This window comes from Cydia splendana, chromosome 19 (assembly GCF_910591565.1).
Source record: "Cydia splendana chromosome 19, ilCydSple1.2, whole genome shotgun sequence".
Lineage (NCBI taxonomy): Eukaryota > Metazoa > Arthropoda > Insecta > Lepidoptera > Tortricidae > Cydia > Cydia splendana.
Window position 1 is genome coordinate 5,339,266 of NC_085978.1, and position 23,086 is coordinate 5,362,351.

General features: G+C 41.1%; 2 protein-coding genes across 6 annotated transcripts in view; one reads left to right on the forward strand and one right to left on the reverse strand.

Annotated features, from left to right (window-relative positions):
- LOC134800238 (transport and Golgi organization protein 2) overlaps positions 1-23,086 on the reverse strand; it is a 99,470-nt gene that overhangs the window by 37,555 nt on the left and 38,829 nt on the right. The gene's annotated exons all lie outside the window — the stretch shown is intronic.
- LOC134800159 (clathrin heavy chain) overlaps positions 1-23,086 on the forward strand; it is a 55,049-nt gene that overhangs the window by 12,618 nt on the left and 19,345 nt on the right. For all 3 annotated transcript variants that reach the window (XM_063772630.1, XM_063772628.1, XM_063772629.1), the window contains 12 exons: positions 3,723-3,911; positions 4,349-4,493; positions 4,965-5,074; positions 10,405-10,601; positions 11,048-11,228; positions 11,904-12,097; positions 12,618-12,844; positions 16,755-16,926; positions 17,422-17,700; positions 18,844-19,062; positions 20,866-21,008; positions 21,604-21,738. In XM_063772630.1, coding sequence (XP_063628700.1) covers positions 3,723-3,911; positions 4,349-4,493; positions 4,965-5,074; positions 10,405-10,601; positions 11,048-11,228; positions 11,904-12,097; positions 12,618-12,844; positions 16,755-16,926; positions 17,422-17,700; positions 18,844-19,062; positions 20,866-21,008; positions 21,604-21,738 — 2,191 coding nt within the window. The remainder of the gene's footprint in view (positions 1-3,722; positions 3,912-4,348; positions 4,494-4,964; positions 5,075-10,404; positions 10,602-11,047; positions 11,229-11,903; positions 12,098-12,617; positions 12,845-16,754; positions 16,927-17,421; positions 17,701-18,843; positions 19,063-20,865; positions 21,009-21,603; positions 21,739-23,086) is intronic.

Below are 23,086 nucleotides of genomic sequence, written 5' to 3' on the forward strand. Positions count from 1 at the left end.
GAGCTATGGTTTTGTTTCGTCCTCTTGATCGCGGCGAGCTGTGATTGGTCTATTTCATTATAGTTGACTAAACTGTATCGAAATAAATATTATAGTTGAGTTGGGAGCCCATACATTAAAAATACCCAATTGCAGTTTGGTATAAGAAATCTTAATTCAAGAATTACAGTCGACGAGTAGAAAAACGACTTACACATTTTGTGAATTATTTTATCCATTTTCATTGACGCACCATAGACTTTGAAATCGGATTAACTCGTCAACAGTTGACTAGTTTAATAGCGAAGACTTCCGTTGCATGCACGTACTACTGGTTAAATAAACAATGTCACATTCCAACTGTACTCAATACCCGTCGCGACCCGCGAATGAAGTTATGAAACATCTTATTCAACTCAGCTCGCTATCTCTATCACGCATCAGACTTGGCATTATAATTGGAAAGAGAAAGTAACAATGCCATCGCGAGCGTGTAAAGAGACTTGTTAAACACATTAATATGGTTTCAAGCTTCATTGACCTGTGCCTACGGTGGGATTGAATTTATTAGGCTATTGATATCGGTTATTGACATACCTATGACCTTATTCATAAACGCGCCACTGGCCTGAATTAGCTATGAATCGTTTGTCTTTATCTGTCATTTTGACTTATTGTATTGTATTGTATTGGACTGTATTGTACTGTATTGTATTGGTAAGAAAGGTATAAAACATAATTTAACTAAATCAGGCCCGTAAAGTTTCTTGAATAAGGGGGTTGGTGAAGTGAATTATGTCGGACGATATCTAAAGTGGGTCAGACATGTTTGTAATCTCTTGTTTAGTACTAGGAGTTCCTTAACAGGTGTGGCGCTAGTTCCTAGTGTGTTGTAAAGATGACGGAATCATGGAATCAAATCAAACAACGCGAATGTAGAACATTATAGATAATTTATTTAAAAAAGGAGTCAAAAGAGTTACACTTCATTTTATTGTCCAAAGGCTTATAAAAATGAGCTTTATATTATGTCTCTCTTATGTTGGCCTTTTTTAATAATACAACTTTAAAACAAGTCATTTCAGTATAATTTTGTGTCAAAAACGTTAACTTCTGACAAAAATCCGAGTTTTCAACTACGGGTAACAATATATACCGTTTCATTCAACGAAGACGCGTGCCTTGACTCGTATTGTCATGTTATTAAAGGTTAGATTTGACAAATCTGCGCGTCATCGTGAATGCCACGAACTATAGGCCTCGTACACAATGACCTGCATAAATTTACTATTATCAATCACCCACACTCGCGGATCAACGCAAAAAAAGGTTGGGGAAACCAGGGGGCCTACCGCGAAACACGTTCGACGTGTTGCTTCCATATCACACTTACGTACGAATTTACAAGTGCGACAGGGAGGCAACACGTCGAACGTGGTTCGCGGTAAGCCCTCTGCTTTAAAAACTTTAACCCTAAAAAAGGTAAACACCGGCTCCCCCGTCACGGCGAGTGAATGAAAGTCAATTATCTGTTTCACGTCTCGGTGCACACTACTTTGTGCGCCATTTTGAAACTTGCCTTTAAAAATAGCAGGATGTTGTGTTACGTTGTGCAGTCAACGGCATACGACTTAATTAAGATACAATAGTGATTGTGGCATGCTGATACATCATACTACTGAATCGTAGGTCTTTTGGAAACCAATACAACAACAAAATCAACAAGCTTCAAATCCTAGCTAAATATCTGTAATGTTATGTGAAAGTTTTATAGGATAAGGTAGGGTAGTTCGCAAGTAACTGGCCGGTTTTAGTAACTGGCCGCCCTAAACTAAAACAGGACAAGTACGAGTCGGACTCGCCCACCGAGGGTTCCGTACTTTTTAGTATTTGTTGTTATAGCGGCAACAGAAATACATCATCTGTGAAAATTTCAACTGTCTAGCTATCACGGTTCGTGAGATACAGCCTGGTGACAGACGGACGGACAGTGGAGTCTTAGTAATAGGGTCCCGTTTTACCCTTTGGGTACGGAACCCTAAAAATGAATTCTATTCATCTATAAACAGGTTTCATTTTAGTATAAGGCGGCTAGTTATTGAAGGCTGGCCAGTTATAGAAACCTTATACTAAAATCAACTCTGTTTATTGGTGAATAGAATTCATTTGGTGGCCAATTACTAACAGTGGCCAGTTACTGGGGAATTACCCTACTTATTTATATATTTATTTAAACCAACGGCTCCCAATGCGACGGTAATACATGAAAATTATTATAAACCACTTCAAACTGCTTAGATTATAGTCAATACTAGCGACCCGCCCTCGCTTTGCACAGGTCAAAAATTATACACAAACCTTCCTCAAGAATCACTCTCGATAGGTGAAAACCGCATGAAAATCCGTTCAGAAGTTTTTGAGTTTATCGCGAACATACAAATACACAAACAGACAGACGCGGCGGGGGACTTTGTTTTAGAAGGTGTAGTGATAATAGATTAGTATAATCGAGCCTTGATTTATGTGACGTCACACCAGAAGTCAGGCCTAGCCTTCCCCTCCTTTGTTAGTGTTTTCGTACACATTTTTGATTAATTGTGACAAGAACGGAATGGGAAAGAATCATGAAAATCTCAAAACGCAATTTGTGGATACACCCTAATATAGTATAGTGTGGAAACACAACTGATATAGTATTTTGGAAGCTTTAGCACCTTTATGAATAGACGATAACACTGCTAATTTATAACGCCTGATTTATAAAAGCATTTTACCCAAAACATACGCCACTGTCGCATGGTAGCGTAATCTGAACGTCGGAAACGATTGATAATACACAAACAAAACACGGCGTTGGACTAATCACAAGGCTAATTTATTACTGAAGGTAAACCAGTATCATTTGGTCTCCAGTTTAACAAAGATGGTTGGAATCGCGAGGTCTTTCTATGCTAGGAACGAACTTATTATCGGGTTCAAAACGGTTTGTGAATAAAAGGCAAGTTGCCAGCATGTGGCGGCAGGGTACGGGTTGAATTGATAACTGAGCTCAGACGAGTGTGGAGCCTAAACGAACCAGTTTAATTAGAACCCCGAGAACCGTAGCAACAATGCGATTAGAGATATCATAAATTGGTTAACCTAAGTGTTTGACTCACGCTCGGTCGTCTGTAATTACACTGTTGATAAATGGAGTGTCCGAACTATGTGTGAAACTTGATCGATTTGGATAATTTGGTGCTATAAGTAGTGTCAATATCAAATCGCTACATCTGCTTTCAATTTTACCATTCATATTATTTGGGCAGTCTTTGCGCAAGATGTTTATTTAAAAACACAAATAATATATTTGGAGAATACGCGTATGAGCAATGAGTCCTTTGTATGTAAATCTGCTAACAAAATGACCCGTATTCATTATTATTAACTACATATATATACCTAGAGATTTATCGCTAAAACGTGATACAAATCTAAGGTCCTTTACACTTGCGACTTTTTTGCAGCCATACAATCCTGATGACGTAGCAATAGGGTAATTTTAATATGGCCGGTGTCGCGATGCAATCTCGTGGTTCTCAAAGGCGCATTTGTATCGCTGCACAAAGTCGCAGTTTAGTTGCTAGTTCCTAGAAAGCTTAGATATAAAATGGCTAAGTCCAAGTACCATGTGTCATTATTATCCCTGAGTGCGCTTAATACATATCAAATATACAGCTTTAACATGTTGCATTATTCCTCAGGTATCTCCGCCCAGCAGAACCGCGTGGTAGGCGCCATGCAGCTCTACTCCGTAGAGCGCAAGTGCTCACAGCCCATAGAGGGTCACGCGGCCTCCTTCGCCACGTTCAAGGCCGAAGGCAACGCTGAACCGTCGACGCTGTTCTGCTTCGCCGTGAGGACCGCGCAGGGCGGCAAACTCCACGTCATCGGTAAGTCGACAAGTTTTTCTGGACACCCATTCCATCCATTTCATCATCAACCTACGTCAACTGAACACATAGACTCCCATGACACCGCCACTCATCCCGATCTTCAGGTGTCATGTTCCAGTACCTACTTGACTTACGAATATCGGAAGAAGCTGGATCTAGTCTAAGGACTCGTCCGAATTACGTACCTACAGTTTGTTGCGACGCTGTTGCGAACAGATATTTCGACCCGACAGTTCAAAATCATGTTTACACAAATTAGCAATCCGTCAGTCTAGTGTATATCTATATATCGGTATTCCTGGCATTCCTGCTGCAATGTGGCGTATTTAATCTCCTTTTTGTACAAAAAAATTGGAAGACATTCAGTTTGCAAAAGCCAACTTAGGTAAGGTATTTCGTTGGACAATATACTCATTGTTATTTTTCCCGGACAGAGGTTGGCCAGACGCCGGCGGGCAACCAGCCGTTTCCCAAGAAGGCCGTGGACGTTTTCTTCCCCGCCGAAGCGCAGAACGACTTCCCCGTCGCCATGCAGGTCTCCCCCAAATATGACGTCATCTATCTCATTACCAAATACGGGTAAGTAAACATTTCGTTACAAATATAAAATCACAAAGCATATAAATACAAATCGTTTATTTACCAAATATTTTTTTACAATATAAAGCGTTCAACTCTTCATCTTAACTGTGCTAGCTTCGCCTAAAGTGGTTGCAAACCGTGTAAGTAACGCACCGTAGAGTAAGACATCGACATGAAACTGTTAGCACCATTAAAATTAAGAATTAGCCCCACTGTTTTTTACCTTTGTGTATTTCCTTAATTTTACTACATACCTACGCCCGAAATATTATCCATACATATTTATTTGCGTGAATCCTTTCTTTGTTTGAAGTAATATTTGTATTCACGCAGTGAGGTTAGCGACCTACATAAATACACGGCTTATGTTCACCAAAAAAAAGGGAAATATGTTTTCCCTGATTTGAAAGACCCTTCAAAAAACACTAACCTAAATTAAGTTTGTAATTGTATTCCCGATTCCAATAGGTACATCCACATGTACGACATCGAAACCGGGACCTGTATCTACATGAACCGCATCTCTTCTGACACCATCTTCGTGACGGCTCCCCACGAGGCTACTGGCGGTATCATTGGTAAGTTATTATATTACCTATAATTATATCTTCTTATTGTTCTGAGACATCAGACCTTTAGACGGGAAGATTGGTTTTTAGACTGCACATACAGGTCCCGTTATTATCGAAATAAACTAACTAACACTGCAACAAATCTAGCGCCGTCTAGGCGGCATTGCCTAACGTTGACAGATAAAATATAAACCTAAATGAGGTCTTCTAGTAAGTTATAAGAATTTGATTGCTTAACGAAATATAAGACATTTTAGTTTCAAGTTTTTTATTACCATATTCTGACTTTTTTATGGGAATACATGTACCAATAGCAATAGATACCTAATTTGTCTATCCGGACAACCTGTTCAAAGAAAAATAATTCAGCTAATAGCATTTACTTAAAACATCAACATATACAGTAGAGTCCGGTTAGTACGACTCCGCATATAACAACCAACCGCTTATAGCGACGAAAGTATAGGCACTTGTTTGGTTTTAGTACAAGCTACTATGAAAGCACAACCGTTTTTTACGACTCCGCTTATAACGACCGATCGCTTTTAACGACGGAAATTGACTCAAAATCCGTCCATCAAGTCCGGTTACAACGACGAGCGACGTAGTTTTTACAAATAAATTGTTGGTAAGAAGCTTACTCCGTCCCGCGCATCCAACTACCCTCCCCCTTTTGCCTATACAGAGCAAGATGAAATAGTCATGTGACTTTTCGTAATTTTGCAAACTAAATAAAACCCAATTCCCATTATTCAATTGAACTTAAACTTCACATACATAATTATGTAAGTATTGGGTGACAATGCAATACATATTTTGGTAGGTAAGTACCTTCGAGCTGATCTGATGATGGACACAGGAGGTGGCCATAGGAACTGTGTGATAAAACAACGTCATCTTGATTAGATCCCCAAGAATTACGACTTTATATTTTACGGGATTCGAGTAATTTGCGGATGACGAGTGAGTACGCGTACCTTGAAAAGTGGCTTCTTCTAAACACACAAGTCTCTCCATTTAAGACAAGGTGTCGTAATACTAACGTAAATAAATATTTTAAAAGAAATGTTTTTTTTCTTTGATTATCGCATAAGTATTAATAAATACAAAATGATGTAATTATTTTGATTAAAAAAATATATTAAAATTGGCAGTTCGTTTTGTACGACGTCCGGTTAGTACGACGTAATATCAGCGGTCCCTTGGGCGTCGTTATAACCGGACTCTACTGTATATTGTTTATTTTACGAATTGCACGGTTCAATAGCCGCCAGTCATAACTTTTCATTTTAAACCCATTACCATTTCAAACAACAAAAATATATTCCGATATTTGCTAAAATGGAATCTCATTAAGAAATGTACTAAACATTGCATGTCCAAGTTCACGCCGCAGTCGTTGACCCGCTATCGAGCGTTAGAATAACAAGGTTGTAACTATTTATACACCACCATTACGATACAACTTGTCTAATATTAGCCGCGAGCCACAGACTACACAGATACAGCATCACTACACCTGATGAAAAAACAAAGTCCCCCGCCGCGTCTGTCTGTTTGTGTGTTTGTTGGCGATAAAGTCAAAAACTACTGAACAGATTTTCATGCAGTTTTCACATATCAATAGAGTGATTCTTGAGGAAGGTTTAGGTGTATAATTTGTGAACCCGTGCGAAGCCGGGGTCGCTAAGGTCGCCTCCAGAATCTCGCGAACTAAATTGACATGAGTTTGACAAATAAAATGATACCAGGAATAACAAAGAAAAAATAGTCACGAGTATATGTCGATAAAATGATATCGATAAGTAAGATATTGCACTAACTACCCATCTGATAATTGTTTAAGGGTCACAAACGATTTCGATTTGTATGAATGTGACGAGAAAAGTGGTTGATTCGATTGTAAGATTGTGACGTTACCGATCAAACCAGGGCCCTATTTCACCAACGTTTCAGGTCCGACAATTGTCGACATCACTGTTACTGACGTCACAGGCCTCCATAGGCTACGGTAACCGCTTACCATCAGACGGGCGGTGTGGTTGTTTGCCACCAACATGTTAATTAAAAAAAAACTCCACTATATCGCCAGTTAATAAGTATTTATTTTGCGAAGCTAATGACAATTGTCACAAGAAATACGACAATTGTCACGAAATTCCGACACAGAACTCATTTGCTGTCAAGAATTACTGAAAGTTCTTTGAAATCTTGTGACAATTGTCATCATTGTCATCATAAACATCGCAAGAGAAATACCTGTTTTTGCCAATATAATAAAGTTTTTTTAAATAATACAATGATGGTGACTAACAGGAATACGGTCCGCCCGATTGTAAGCGATAACCGTAGCCCATGGATGCCTGTGACGTCAGCAACTATGAGACTTGTCGAATTGTCGCACCTGTCACGTTGGTGAAATAGGAGCCAGGAGGTGCGGATGCGAAATTGACAAGTTTCGATGTTAGCATGCAGGTTTGGGGGCAAGATGTTTATTTCAAGAGCTCGATTGTCGCCATAAATCTAAAATTGGTGATTTAATTTTGTACATGTGGCCGGTAGATGAGATTGACCCATAATTACTTTAATTCTGGCGTAATTGTCAACTTGAATGTCAAGCAATAGCGATCACACTGAGACAATTTAATTTTTGCGTCCACACCACATAATGTAGGTAAATGAAAAATTAATTACATGGTGCGAAATAGTTCCCCGTCTTGGCTGGCCTTATTTGTATTTTGAGCCAAAATCACTGTTTCTATGTTATCACCTAACTTGTTACTCTACTGTAAGTTTTTCTAACAAATAAAACGAAATAAGTAAAAATAAAATATTTATTTAATTACAATATGTTTATCCAATATCTTTGTCTCTATTACTACAAAATTGCACAATTTTCGAAATACCAAGTAACATTTGGAAAATAACTTAACAAAATTACTTAAAAAAATACATTTAACTGACCGCGCAACAGTAGCGCCCTAGTGGTGAACTCTCGCGATATTCTCTAATTCAAACTTTTTTTTAAATATCGATATGAACAGCACTGGCCAAACTGTGGTATCATTTGTGCACATTGACCTGTCAATTTAGTTCGCGAGATTCTGGAGGCAACTGTAGTTTACAAAGAGAACGAAAACAGCGCATCTAGGTGCAATTATACTTGTAAAACGCTACGATTCGAGCAGCACATCTGAGTTCTATTCTTTACCAATTTATACAATAATAACAACAAGCAAAATTTTTCCTAAGTGGAACACCGCGAACGCACTTGACTGTACACCCCTAAACTAAATTTTCGTAAATATTTTCAATTTACATCAGCAGGTCGTAATTGTGGGCGCAAATAAAAAAAGAGGTCGCGCTCCCATACTAAATCTGCACGGGAGTGATATCTGTGGTGAACTCGATTCTCTTATGTGCTCAGTCTAGTAGTTGAGGCGTTCTGTGCCGCAAGTTCAAGAGAACGATTTTTCATGCCGACGCGCTGAAATGCCTTACGGCGTTGGCTGAATACAGATGAGCGCGAAGCTGCCTTGGCCCGTATTGAATTTGGAAATTAATGTTCGTGCCCTATCGGTATCTCGATCCACCAGTGGCGCAGATGAATCGAAAGAGTGGGCGAATGGATAAGTCTACTACAAAACACAGATTACCGTTTCATATTTTTATGGCGATAACGCATACTTACTTACTCCGTTGGCTCAGCGACCCAAGATCAGACTTGGGCTCCGACACAAGACAGCGCCACTTTTCTCGGTCCTGTGCGACCTCTCGCCAATTGTTGACTCGAAGTTCGCGCAGATCCGCCTCCACCATGTCTCATCATACTTCAAAAATAAATTCGGTACTTAGGTCCTTAATCACTCACATGCTAGTTTTGTACGAAAGGGGCTGTCCATAAATTACGTCATCGATTTGTGACGATTTTGGACCCCCCCCCCCCCTATAATCATCCAAAAATCATGCTTCAAATGACCCCATTTCCTCCTACTTCATGCTACCGTCATCCGATGTCCAGACCCCCCCCCCCCTAATTTGAAATGACGTAATTTATGAATAGCCCCAAATCAGATCACAAACATCTCTAATAGCCAACGTTCAAAAAATATAGCGCGTTTCTATAGTTCGTTTTTTGTAGCATTAGAAAGAAGGTAAGCGATCTTGACATGTCTTTTAATTGAAAAACGCTATTTAAAAATCAGTAACTATTACTTATGAAAGCGGAACAATATAAATGATCGTATTAGGTTCATAATTGTTACATATTTGCCGTGACTTATTTTTAAAACGTGTTTTTCAATTAAAAGACACATCAAGATTGTTTACCTTATTTCTAATTCTAAAAAAAACGAACTATAAGACACTGACAAGAAGGTCGTGTAAATATATTTTTGTAACGTTGGCTTGAACTCGACCGTGCAATGCATCCGTAGTGGTATACTAAAACAAAAAGGTTATACATTTCATGTTATAAACAAAGTCTAAGAGTGATAATAAAACAGAGTTTTATTGTAACTATTCTTCGAAAATAAAGCTTTTGTCGAACGACAAGTAAGTATTGAAACGGGTCAACAAAGTAACACCAAGAATAAGTAATGCATAAGCTATGTTTTACGATCTCACGCCCCTTATGGCCTTACGCCCATTCGCAACACAAAGGAAAAGGACATGACAAACATTCCAGTAAGAGAGCTAACGCCAAATATTCTGTTGGCTGAATTGACCAATATTATTTCGAATAAATATATGGCACTAAGGCACCGAATGGATTATTTGCAGCGTAGCATAGGGGCTATTCATAAATTACGTCATTTCAAATTAGGGGGGGGGGGGGTCTGGACATCGGATGACGGTAGCATGAAGTAGGAGGAAATGGGGTCATTTGAAGCATGATTTTTGGATGATTATAGGGGGGGGGGGTCAAAAATCGTCAAAAATCGATGACGTAATTTATGGACAGCCCCATAGCGTAATACTAGCTGGCTGTCTTGTCAGTAACGATAGTTGCATAAACTCTATCTATGGTAATATGACAGTGACGCTAACCGTAGCTTTCCAAACTCTACAGGGTACTTTTAAATTTCACTTAGGCCCACTTGCACCATTCACTAACCCAGGATTAACCGGTTAAACCTGGAGTTACCATGGTTACCAGTACAATTTGACACTGGGTTAACGGTTTAAGTAAACCCCGGGTTAGTGGGATGGTGCAAGTGGCGCTTAACATTGTAATTTTAAAGTTCATTTTAGAGTAAAGGAGCAAGCGGGAACCAGTCAAAGTCTTTGTTAGCTTTCTTGTATTTCCTCAAATAATTAACATGTTCGTTCCACAGGCGTGAACCGCAAAGGCCAAGTCCTCTCCGTGACTGTAGAAGAGGACTCCATCGTGCCCTACATCAACACGGTGCTGCAGAACCCAGAGCTGGCGCTGCGGTTGGCCGTGCGCAACAACCTGGCGGGGGCTGAGGAGCTGTTCGTCAGGAAGTTTAACATGCTGTTCACTAACGCGCAGTACGGCGAGGCCGCTAAGGTCTGTGTATACCGGTTTCTATATAGGTTGAGCAGTGTGTGCCGTCATAACGACTCGAAATAATGGGACGTGTGCTTGCCCCTGGCAAGACATATTTAGATCGAGCAACAACTGCTTCGCAAAGCGGCTAGGTCCACTCGCAACACATGAGGACTTTGGACCCGCTCAATGTCTTTTTAAGGTCCCGTACCCAAAGGGTAAAAACGGGATCCTATTACTAAGACTCCACTGTCCATCCGTCTGTCTGTCACACAGTTGAAATTTTCACAGATTATGCATTTCTGTTGCCGCTATAACAACAAATACTAAAAAGTACGGAACCCTCGGTGGGCGAGTCCGACTCGCACCTGTCCGGTTTTTTTTATCTATCTATTAAGTGAATGAGTGTAGTTAGATTAAGGTACTTCATATTATCTGTATTCTAATCGTAATAATGATTGATCCAGGTCGCAGCAATGGCGCCGCGCGGCATACTCCGCACCCCGCAGACCATCCAGCGTTTCCAGCAAGTTCCAACCCAGCCTGGACAGACGTCCCCCCTACTCCAGTACTTCGGAATCCTGCTCGACCAGGCGCAGCTTAACAAGTTCGAGTCGCTCGAGCTCTGCAAGCCGGTCTTGTTGCAAGGTATGGGGCCTTTCAGCTGATACGCAGAGCTGACTTCTCGTCGTGAACATTCTACATGTTCGCGATCCCAGGACGCCTCCCCAAACGGCATATTGTGGGAAACGCCGGTGTGGGTTTAGTGGGTAGGCTCCTCCCCTTCTTTCTCGATGGAAAGAGCCGAGAGGTGAGAGTCCCACATACCCCCCCATAATGGGCCCACCTCCGGCCCGGGGGACGATGCGTAACACCATTCCCACGCCAACAAAAAAAAGATACGCAGAGCTGCAGTACCTAACTACGAGCTTCGAATTGAACCTCTCCATTCTACTAGCCTTTTAACAGTATAGCGTTCAAGTTGAATCTTCCAAAACGGCTCACATGTTCTATCTAACATCTTGTCCTTGCCTTTTAAAGACAAGAGTTCTGCTACCCACACCACCACCTAAGGCACAGATATGAGTAGGTAACTAGTAGACGAGTGCTATAAGGCAGTGGTTCCTAAAGTTGATTGGGCGGGACCCACCTCTTGGCTGTGTTACAAAGGGGCATAAAATATTATTAGTAACGCTCAGGGTCCAAAGTAGTTTCAGGGCCCACTCAATATTCGTTCGCGACCCACCAATGGGTCGCGACCCATAATTTGGGTAATGCTGCTATAAGCTATTACGAAAATCTTGACGAAATATTCGTTTCCAGGTCGCAAGCAGCTGCTGGAAAAGTGGCTAAAGGAAGAGAAGCTAGAATGCTCCGAGGAGCTCGGAGACCTGGTGAAGCAGGTTGACCCCACGCTGGCTCTCTCGGTGTACCTGCGGGCCAACGTGGCTAGCAAGGTCATCCAGTGTTTCGCCGAAACCGGGCAGTTCCAGAAAATTGTGCTGTATGCTAAGAAGGTGAGTTTATATGTCATTTTAAGCCCATGGGGATACAATTAGTGCCCATTGGGTGTTTTCGCGTAATTGGTACACCTTTACAAAATGAGAAAAATGTTTTTTTTTTCGCTACGTCCTTATAGACAGATCTAATACGCTGTTTGTTATTCCATTCATGCAATATTCATTTCATTCGGGAGTGAATTACTTTTTCTAACTTGCGTGTCTTATATACGTGTAAGTATGACATGCGAAGAGGTCGGCTGGCGGCAGTCTGCACCGTGCAGTCCACATAGCTTATGATCGCACAAAATGGAGACAAATAAGATATGGTCGCGATCCTCAGCAATAAGAGAACGAAAAAGAAGAAGATAATGTATTATATCTGATTTAATTATAATTTCAAGCGGTCGTGAGGCGACGTGACTGTTCCCTTAACACATTCACTGCCAAGAATACGTACGTGTGTTCATTTTGTACTGGGCACCCGGCACCGAAAGTGTTATAAATTTGTTTGATGAACTGTGTGTGTCCCTCGCAGGTCGGCTACACGCCCGACTACATATTCCTGCTGCGGTCCGTGATGCGCACGAACCCCGAGCAAGGCGCCGGCTTCGCGGGCATGCTGGTCGCCGAGGACCCGCCGCTGGCCGACATCAACCAGATCGTGGACGTGTTCATGGAGCAGAACATGGTGCAGCAGTGTACCGCGTTCCTGCTGGACGCGCTGAAGAACAACCGGCCCGAGGAGGGGCCGCTGCAGACCAGGTCGGTTACAAATTTAAACCCAAAGACCACGGAACGTATACTCCAAGCGTGTGTTCCGTGGAAGAGGTGTGATGCAACTAGTGTCCGACCGAAGGTTCGGTTTCGGTTTCGGCCAGTTTCGGCCAAAAAATCATGTTTCGGCTGTAGTTTCGGTTTCGGCCAAAAAACGGCCGAACCTTTCGGCCGGGCCGAAACTTACGAGATGGTACTTCGTACTATGAAACTAAACTATGTGACAAAGACCAAAAGTTGGGGAATAAGTAGGACAACAATATTATAGTAACAGCACCAGTCATGGGACATTTAAGAGGAAATTTGGAGTATTTATGATATTTCCCTTGTACATGTATACATGTAAATGGTCTTCCGCTTAGCGTGTTAAAAGATGAAAGTCCTATCCGTCTGTCATGTTTTAGGCGTCTTGTATCAAAGATACTGCAATGAGTTTCCACATAATTAACAAATTAAAACTATGCTTTTTTTCTCCAGTCATGGACACCAAAGCTCCAGTAATGGGCCCCCGGTAATGGACGTGGATCCAGTAATGGGCCCCCTATAATGGACATTGCTCTATCAGTATAAAATATTGAAATGGGGAATAAGTTATGGCAAAAAAATCAATTTTTGGTATAAGCTTTTATCGCTGAATGTATTTTTCTTTCCACAGCCAATTATTATTGTATTAGATTTATCGAGACAATTCTAATATACCCAAACACAATTAGTTAGGGTTTATTGCGATAAAGTTCCCATGGCCACCTCCTGTCTCCATCATCAGATCAAGTCCATGTTATCATAATATTGCATTATCATCCGATTTGCATACTTAATTATAGGTGAACCAGGATCTATTGAGGGTGCGCCATGTTACGGAAATTTGTTGGTACTAATTTCTAGCAATGGCAACAATTTTAATAATAGACAACATCTACCCTCTATGATAGTTGTCAATATTGACAATGTAAACATTGCTTTGTCTAGTTTCGTGTGAATTATTATTAGACTGCAATAATCATGCCGAAAGTTTTAGATTTTACAGAGAAAAAGTTGTAAATAGTGTATATAGTTATTTATTGGAAAAATAACGTGCGGGAGAGAAATTTCTTCCATTAGAAAACATAACGAAATTAGCACCTGAATTGACGGGTAAGTTTCAAACTTATGGACAAATGTCACTATAGTCAGGTCGTCACGATTTGGTTGATGTCTTGTAATAATTTGATTTGTGTATTAGGTGTATCGCATGCATCGGCATCACGGATTGCTAGCGAAGGGCGTAAGGGCGGAATTAAACGACCAAACCTAAAAAAAAAGAAAATAGATTTGGGTGATTTTGATTTATGTGTCATACGTCGTAAAATTCACGAATTTTATAGCGTAAAAAGCGAAGAAATATCCAAACATCAAACTTCGCACTTATTAAAGTTGTCGGAATAAAACAAAAATCATCTGCCAATTTCCATTGTCCCCACTATACAAATTGTTGCTATATAAAATTCAAAACGAGCGCCCTCTTGACAATACTCCCAAAGTTCTGGTTTACCTATACGTACTTACACAAAATTTCAACTGAATCGGAAATCGAAAAGTGGGTCAAATTCAGCTACCAAGATTTGACCCACACTAACTAACAAGGCAAGTTAAATAAAAGTTTGGAATAACTATATTAATTTATCCTAAGTCCGAGAATACCTCCTAGTTGACATATTTCGTAACTACATTTTACTTCTGTATTGTTTAAAACATGAAATTATGGCATGGCAAGCATCATTATGTCAATTGTCCCATCATAGGAGGTATGCAGTTTTACAGCTCCTATAATGGGATTGGGCCAAATACCACTATTTTTTTACATCTGTGGAGTCACAACATAGTGTACAACATAGGTATACAACCTTATCTCATGGTAAATGCAATTAACAAAACACATTCTAGTTTTCATCAAGTATTAATTAATTAAAATTTAATAAATTAACTCACCTCTCTTAGCGAAGTTGTTAAGAATTTTTAGTGATATTTTTTTTCAGTAGCACGACTACTTTTGGGTTGACGCACATTTCTTAAAAAATAACCGAATTTAATAAAAAATCAAACATAATCAGCTCTAGGACTCTTATTTATGATAAAAATATATCCAGTGTTTATAAACTACTTTTATATACTTATTTTAGAGGAATTGTGTTTTTTTGTCCCATTACTGGTTCCGTGTCCATTATAGGGTATACTACTATAATATATACCTACATATACTGATTCATGTATAGGTATAGAAATTAATTGGTTAATTATTATTATTAATTGTATAAAACACAATTCCACTAATGAGGGCGCCACTAGACGGTCGACGCAGTCTTAAGAGGCTGTTAATACCTATAACGCGCACACTGTCTAATTGTATCGGAGTAAATGAGATAGCACTGTCGCATGTTACTGGGCCTGGGCAAAGGAATAATAAGAAAACTCATCATCTTCCTCGCGTAATCCCGGAATTTTTGCCACGGCTCATGGGAGCCTGGGGTCAAATTGACAACTAGTCCCAAGAATTGGCGTAGGCACTAGCACCCAGAGAGTAAACTAGGCCTTATCGGGACTAGTCCGGCTTCCTCACGATGTTTTTCCTTCACCGAAAAGAAAATAGTAAATATCAAATGATATTTCGTATATAACTTTCGAAAAACTTATTGGTACGAGCCGGGATTTGTACCTGCGACCTTCGGATTAAAAGTCGCACGCTCTTACCGCTAGGCCACCAGCGCTCAAGGAAATATGTATCTCGCTTTTTAATACAATGGACATTGGTTGGAGTCTGTGCTCAACTACTTATCCTGAAGCCTGAAGCACGGCTTTGACTTCGCATGAAAGTTCGCCTCACTGGGGCACTTCGGACGTTTAGGCCCAGGTGAAGATCGGTAGCCGGCCTTGTGATATTGTCAACAAAAAATTCGCGCTCGCGTTTTTGTTTGACCCTGTATCTACATGTTGGCTTGACTGGTGAATGAATAGAGTTAGACCAAGAAAATTCTGCAATCATTTTGATAGCATACGCAGTGAAACTAGTGCAAATGTTATTTATACGTCATAATTTCATAGAAGTTTTGACGTTTAAAATAAAATAATCGTTGCAGAATTATCTTGGTCTAACTCTAGCAATCTTCTTAAAAAACTGCTTAAGTAACATCAATTTCAAGGACATTGGGTGTTGACAGCCCCATAATATGTGTGTAAAACCGGTTTTATGACATTTTTTCAACGATTTTAACAAGTCTACAAAAGGTTCGGTTTCGGTTTCGGTTTCGGCCGAAACTAGAGCCAAAGCCGAACATTCGGTTTCGGTTTCGGCAAAAAAACATGTTTCGGTCGGACACTAGATGCAACCTATTTTCGTAAGTGGATCCGCGCACGACCGGTCCCGTGCCCGACTCGCGCCCGCGGCCGGTGTTGATGGTCATATAAAACAAGCTTTGTCACGCGCACGCCCGCACTCGCCAGTGTGCGTTAAGCGTTAGTTGCAAGTAAGAGTCATCATTCATTAACTCACCAGGTCTTTCTTGAGTCAATCAGAGAAAATACCAATTTCGGGGATACCTACTTATAGTACTTATTTTATGGAAAGCACCTCAACTTGTTAGATAGACATTGTAAGAAAGTTTAGCTGAATTACCTTATAAAACAAACTCCCCCACCGCGTCTGTCTGATTGTGTGTATGTATGTTCGCGATAAACTCAAAAACTACTGAACGGATTTTCATGCGGTTTTCACCTATCAATAGAGTGATTCTTGAGGAAGGTTTAGGTGTATAATTTATTAAGATTTTGTGTAACTCGTGCGAAGCCGGGGTGGGTCGCTAATTCAGTAGGTATAAGAAGGTTTCGTTTTCCAGCGATTGATTATTATATATTTTTTCCACAGGCTGCTAGAGATGAATCTGATGTCAGCTCCGCAAGTAGCGGACGCGATCCTCGGCAACGCCATGTTCACGCGCTACGACCGCGCGCACGTGGCGCAGCTGTGCGAGAAGGCCGGCCTGCTGCAGCGCGCGCTCGAGCACTACACCGACTTGTACGACATCAAGCGGGCCGTGGTCAGTACTCTTACCCTGTCATGTATTCCTGGTACTATCCATGCAACTGACAGCAATTTTTGATGATGATTAATGTAGAGACGATGGTATAAATAGCAAAAGGTGATCTCAATCTATGCTAAATACAGCCTTGCTATGTGTAGTAGTGTGTGCTTCTAAACTTTGAATGAAATCAATTATCGTAGCCAGAAGGTAAACTCAGGACTCTTCAAACGTCCATGCAAACATCTAACGATATATATAAAATAGATCTATACTTAGATACCGCGAGACTCAAGAACAATCAAAATTAAAAAAAAATACTTGTAAGACCAAAGCCTTTGGGAGTTGAATTCCGAAAAGTCCTTTCTTACTTTTCGGAATTCAACTCCCAAAGGGATGACAAGTTTTAACGATATCTACGGGCATGACGTCGTAAGCGGAAATGAGTTACCAAAACTTTGTATGAATCTACTCGAATTTACAGCAACATTTAAATTCGGTTTTCTTCTCCAGGTTCACACCCACCTGCTCTCAGCAGAATGGCTGGTCACCTACTTCGGCAGCCTGTCCGTCGAGGATTCCCTCGAGTGCCTCAAAGCCATGCTCCAGGCCAACATCCGTCAGAACCTGCAGATCTGCGTGCAAATCGCCACCAAGTACCACGAGCAGCTGACCACGAAGGCGCTCATTGAGTTGTTTGAGAGCTTCAAGACTTACGAGGGCCTCTTCTATTTCCTGGGATCCATTGTGAACTTTAGCCAGGATCCGGAAGTCCACTTCAAGTATATTCAGGTTAGTATTTATAAATAAATAAATATTGGGGACATCTTACACAGATCAACCTAGCCCCAAACTAAGCAAAGCTTGTACTATGGGTGCTAGGCGATGATATACATACTTATATAGATAAATACATACTTATATACATAGAAAACACCCATGACTCAGGAACAAATATTAGTGTTCATCACACGAATAAATGCCCTTACTGGGATTCGAACCCAGGACCATCGGCTTCGCAGGCAGGGTCACTACCCACTAGGCCAGACCGGTCGTCAATATAATAATAATAATAAAAATCGTTCATATTCAATATGTTATGGTCGTTAATATTTATATTTTCAATATGGTCTAAATCTAGATGTGTTAGTTCTTAATCTGTGACCAAAAATGTTTCAATACACTTCATTTTGTCCTCTAATTGAAAAATTGACGTTTTGTAATTCGATTTATAGTTTTATCCATTTACTATGTCTAAAGTCTTATTTCTAATGATTTTTTTGAAACTCTATTCTACCTATGTAACAATTAACAAAGATAAGTCACATTACCACAGCATTGAAGATATTATGATGTTTACTTTTTAAGTTGAAGACTATCCCCCTTATCATAAACGCTACAAACCTCAATTAGCTGATAATCGTTTGTCTTTATCTGTCATTTTGACTTATGTATTTGTAAGTAAGGAATAAAACATAATTTAACTAAATCAGGCCCGATAAGGGGGTACAACTACAACTGGGGCCCATTTCTCGAACGATATTAGACTAATATTATTAGTCCACGAACTGTCAAATCGTATGGGTTGCCATGACAATACACCAATAATATTAGACTAATATCGTTCGAGAAATGGGCCCCTGGTAGTTGCATATCCCTATACTCTGTATCTTTAGGTATTTAAAAAGGAGTAAACAAAATCTACCCTCAAATGGCTTCTTAAGCCAGTTGAGGGTAGATGAAAACATTACATGATCAAATAATGTAGGTTAAAGTCAGGTTGTTCAGTGACAGATCCAGGCGGTTTTGTATTTGGTTGGTTAACCAATAAATGTTATAACTACCCCAAAATTTACAAATTATTTATTTACTTTTATTTAAGTACCTAAAGATATAGTGTTGGCAAAATACCAATATGTAATTCTTAATTCTCAGGCCGCCTGCAAGACCGGTCAAATCAAGGAGGTAGAACGCATCTGTCGCGAGTCCAACTGCTACAACGCGGAGCGCGTGAAGAACTTCCTCAAGGAAGCCAAGCTGCCCGACCAGCTGCCGCTCATCATCGTCTGCGACCGGTTCGACTTCGTGCACGACCTCGTGCTGTACCTGTACAGGAACAGCCTGCAGAAGTACATCGAGATCTATGTACAAAAGGTAACGTCATATCAAACAAATCTAGTGACAAAATCGCCCTACCGATATGGTTCCACTTTCTTCTCAAATCAAATTTATCGGCACCAGGCGTGGCCCACTCCGCGTTATCGTCGCGTCGCTACAAGTACATGCGGCCCACACCAATTTTGGTGTCTAGCCATAGTAGTTGCCGCGCACCGCTACGGAACGGACGCCTGCTCGCGCTTGCGCCACTTAGCGGTCATATCTGTCGTAATGACGCGTTTTGTTAGAGAGTGAACCTTCTGTACCTAGTACAGTAGAGTCCGGTTATAACGACGCCCAAGGGACCGCTGATATTACGTCGTACTAACCGGACGTCGCACTAAACGAACTGCCAATTTTAATATATTTTTTTAATCAAAATAATTACATCATTTTCTATTTATTAATACTTTAAGTGACAATCAAAGAAAAAAAAAACATTTCAACTAAAATATTTATTTACGTTAGTATTACAACACTTTGTCTTAAATGCAGAAACTTTTGTGTGTTTAGAAGAAGCCACTTTTGTAGGTAGCGGTAGGTACGCGTACTCACTCATCATCCGCAAATTACTCGACCCCGTAAAATAAAAAGTCGTAATTCTTAGGGATCTAATCAAGACGACAATCATACATCGACAATGAAAAAAATAAATAAGTTTTTTGTCAAACATTTCATTTTGAGTCAACTTTTACTTTTGTTTCAACAAACAACTTATGCCTACTCAATTGAGACAATTCTTACAAGCCGTAACGTCACATGACTATTTCATCTTGCTGAGTATAGGCAAAGGGAGGAGGGAAGCTGGGTGCGCGGGACGAAGTAAGCTTCTTACCAACAATTTATTTGTAAAAACTACGTCGCTCGTCGTTGTAACCGGACTTGACGGACGGATTTTGTGTCAATTTCCGTCGTTAAAAGCGGTCGGTCGTTATAAGCGGAGTCGTAATAAACGGTAGTACTTTCATAGTAGCTAGTACTAAAACCAAACAAGTGCCTATACTTACGTCGCTATAAGCGGTTGGTTGTTATATGCGGAGTCGTACTAACCGGACTCTACTGTACTATTATTTATTCTGTGTCGGCACCCTAAACCTAGCGATAAGATTCCCTGTAAGTTCAGAATGGAGGCACCTCAATATATGGCTGTTCTACGCGTTTAAACTTACATACAATCTCAATTTTACAGGGTTATCTTTTGAGCCTTTATACACAATAACTTTGAACAAAGTTCAATACTTTAACCTGGGTTGGAAGATATGAATTACCCTTATTGTTACATAAGATATTTCCCTATCGGTTGCTGACTTGTGGACAGTTTTCAGTCAGTTCAATTTCTTGGTGAACAACCTGAACAAAACAACTCTGATATCGTAACTCAGTTGGTTCTTAGGATGGTATTCCATCTGTCCAATATCGTGGTCCAATGTGTATTTGCGTCTCACATTTTGCTTAATGAGAGAGTGATACGCAATGGAATACCACCCTTTGCCTCCTCTACACTATCGGGGATGATCGTTGATAGTATCATCGTCTATTATCGACAAGACCATCGTGCAAGCATCCACACTATCGCCTGTAGTAGCAACCACCCGGCGATTTCCATTCCCTTTGATGTGTGCTCAAAAACCGACAACTCACGGGTCGCAGGCGATGATAGACCATGACTGGCGGGGACTACCGAGTATGCCCTCTACTATCGTCGTATCGTCCACGCCAGTCATCGCCTATAGTGTAGAGGAGCCATTAGACATACTTAAATAGATCAATAAGCTAGATACTAAAAGAAACATATTACAGGTGAACCCGTCGCGTCTGCCTGTTGTGGTGGGCGGTCTGCTGGACGTGGACTGCACCGAGGACATCATTAAGAACCTTATCTTGGTAGTGCGTGGACAGTTCTCCACTGACGAGCTCGTGGCTGAGGTCGAGAAGAGAAACAGGTGAAAATTGAAATAATTTTGTATGATTATCCAGACCAACGTTAGTGCTTCTAATCATCTTCAGTGGTTCGCGAACCAATGGACAAAAAGTTAAAAACCAGTGGTGCAATATTTTAGACTAAAGCTCGGTTTTCCTAGGATAGCGGTGCCGTCATATAGCGGCCGTCTCCATTCTAAATAATACGGCTAAATATGGATGTCGTAGTATATTGTATGGAGACGGCCGCTATATTACGGCACCGCTGTCTTAGGAAACCAGAGCTTAAACCTAACACTGTAACAGACAAATTATTATGACACAAATGGAACTTAGTTCATTTTATACATAGACAAATATCAACTTTAAGCCCCAGTTAAACAATAAGACCTAGTTTACCCTCTGGGTTGGAAGGTCCGATTGCAGTCGCTTTCGTAAAAACTAGTGCTTACGCCAATTCTTGGGATTAGTTGCCAAGCGAACCCCAGACTCCCATAAGCCGTGGCAAAATGCTGGGACAACGTGAGGAAGATGATGACTGCCATTAAAAATACATAGACTTTCTTGTGATTTGTGGGTGTTTTGTCTTGTAATTGGTAATGTGTATATTTATTCAAGACTGAAGCTGCTGCTGCCGTGGCTGGAGACCCGCGTGCACGAGGGCTGCAACGAGCCCGCCACGCACAACGCGCTCGCCAAGATCTACATCGACTCCAACAACAACCCGGAGCGGTTCCTCAAGGAGAACCAATGGTGAGATTCCCTTTAATCCCCTTGCCGACTCGATATCACTTGATATCGATACTGAAGCTGCTGCTGCCGTGGCTGGAGACCCGCGTGCACGAGGGCTGCAACGAGCCCGCCACGCACAACGCTCTCGCTAAGATCTACATCGACGCCAACAACAACCCAGAGCGGTTCCTCAAGGAGAACCAATGGTGAGATTCCCTTTAATCCCCTTGCCGACTCGATATCACTTGATATCGATACTGAAGCTGCTGCTGCCGTGGCTGGAGACCCGCGTGCACGAGGGCTGCAACGAGCCCGCCACGCACAACGCTCTCGTTAAGATCTACATCGACTCCAACAACAACCCGAAGCGGTTCTTCAAGGAGAACCAATGGTGAGATTCCCTTTAATCCCCTTGCCGACTCGATATTAGGGAATGCAAATCGGTTATTTTCGGTTATTTTTTGTATGGAAATTATCGGTTATTAACCCTTGGGACGCCTAGTGCCATATCCGTACCAGTCCTGTCAACTGCCGGAGGGTCTTCAATTTTTGTACCCGTCAACTGCCTAGTCCCAGATCTGTACAAACTGTCTCAACTGCCTTGTGCCTTATCAGTCACCAAATTTATTGTATTATATTTTTACAATTTTGAGATCTAAACACTTAAAAATAGAGTTTTATATCATTTGCACTATAGCACTTTTTTTTTATCGCGGCAGTTGACGGGTGCACGTACGCGAGCCTATCCGGCATTTGAGGGGGATGGGACGGATCCGGCACTAGGCATCTGACGGGTACAAGTACGTTTGTCGGTTCGGCGTTCCAGGGGTTAACCGAAACCGCGGTTATTTCCATACAAATAATAACCGATTTGCATTCCCTACTCGATATCACTTGATATCGATACTGAAGCTGCTGCTGCCGTGGCTGGAGACCCGCGTGCACGAGGGCTGCAACGAGCCCGCCACGTATAACACTCTCGCTAAGATCTACATCGACTCCAACAACAACCCGGAGCGGTTCCTCAAGGAGAACCAATGGTGAGATTCCCTTTAATCCCCTTGCCGACTCGATATCACTTGATATCGATACTGAAGCTGCTGCTGCCGTGGCTGGAGACCCGCGTGCACGAGGGCTGCAACGAGCCCGCCACGCACAACACTCTCGCTAAGATCTACATCGACGCCAACAACAACCCGGAGCGGTTCGTCAAGGAGAACCAATGGTGAGATTCCCTTTAATCCCCTTGCCGACTCGATATCGCTTTATATCGATACTTGAAGTTAAACCATCATAATTATGTGGGTTAATTCAAATTAAAAATATATTTATTCAAGACATTAGCATTCCAAGAGAGGCAGTACAGTGA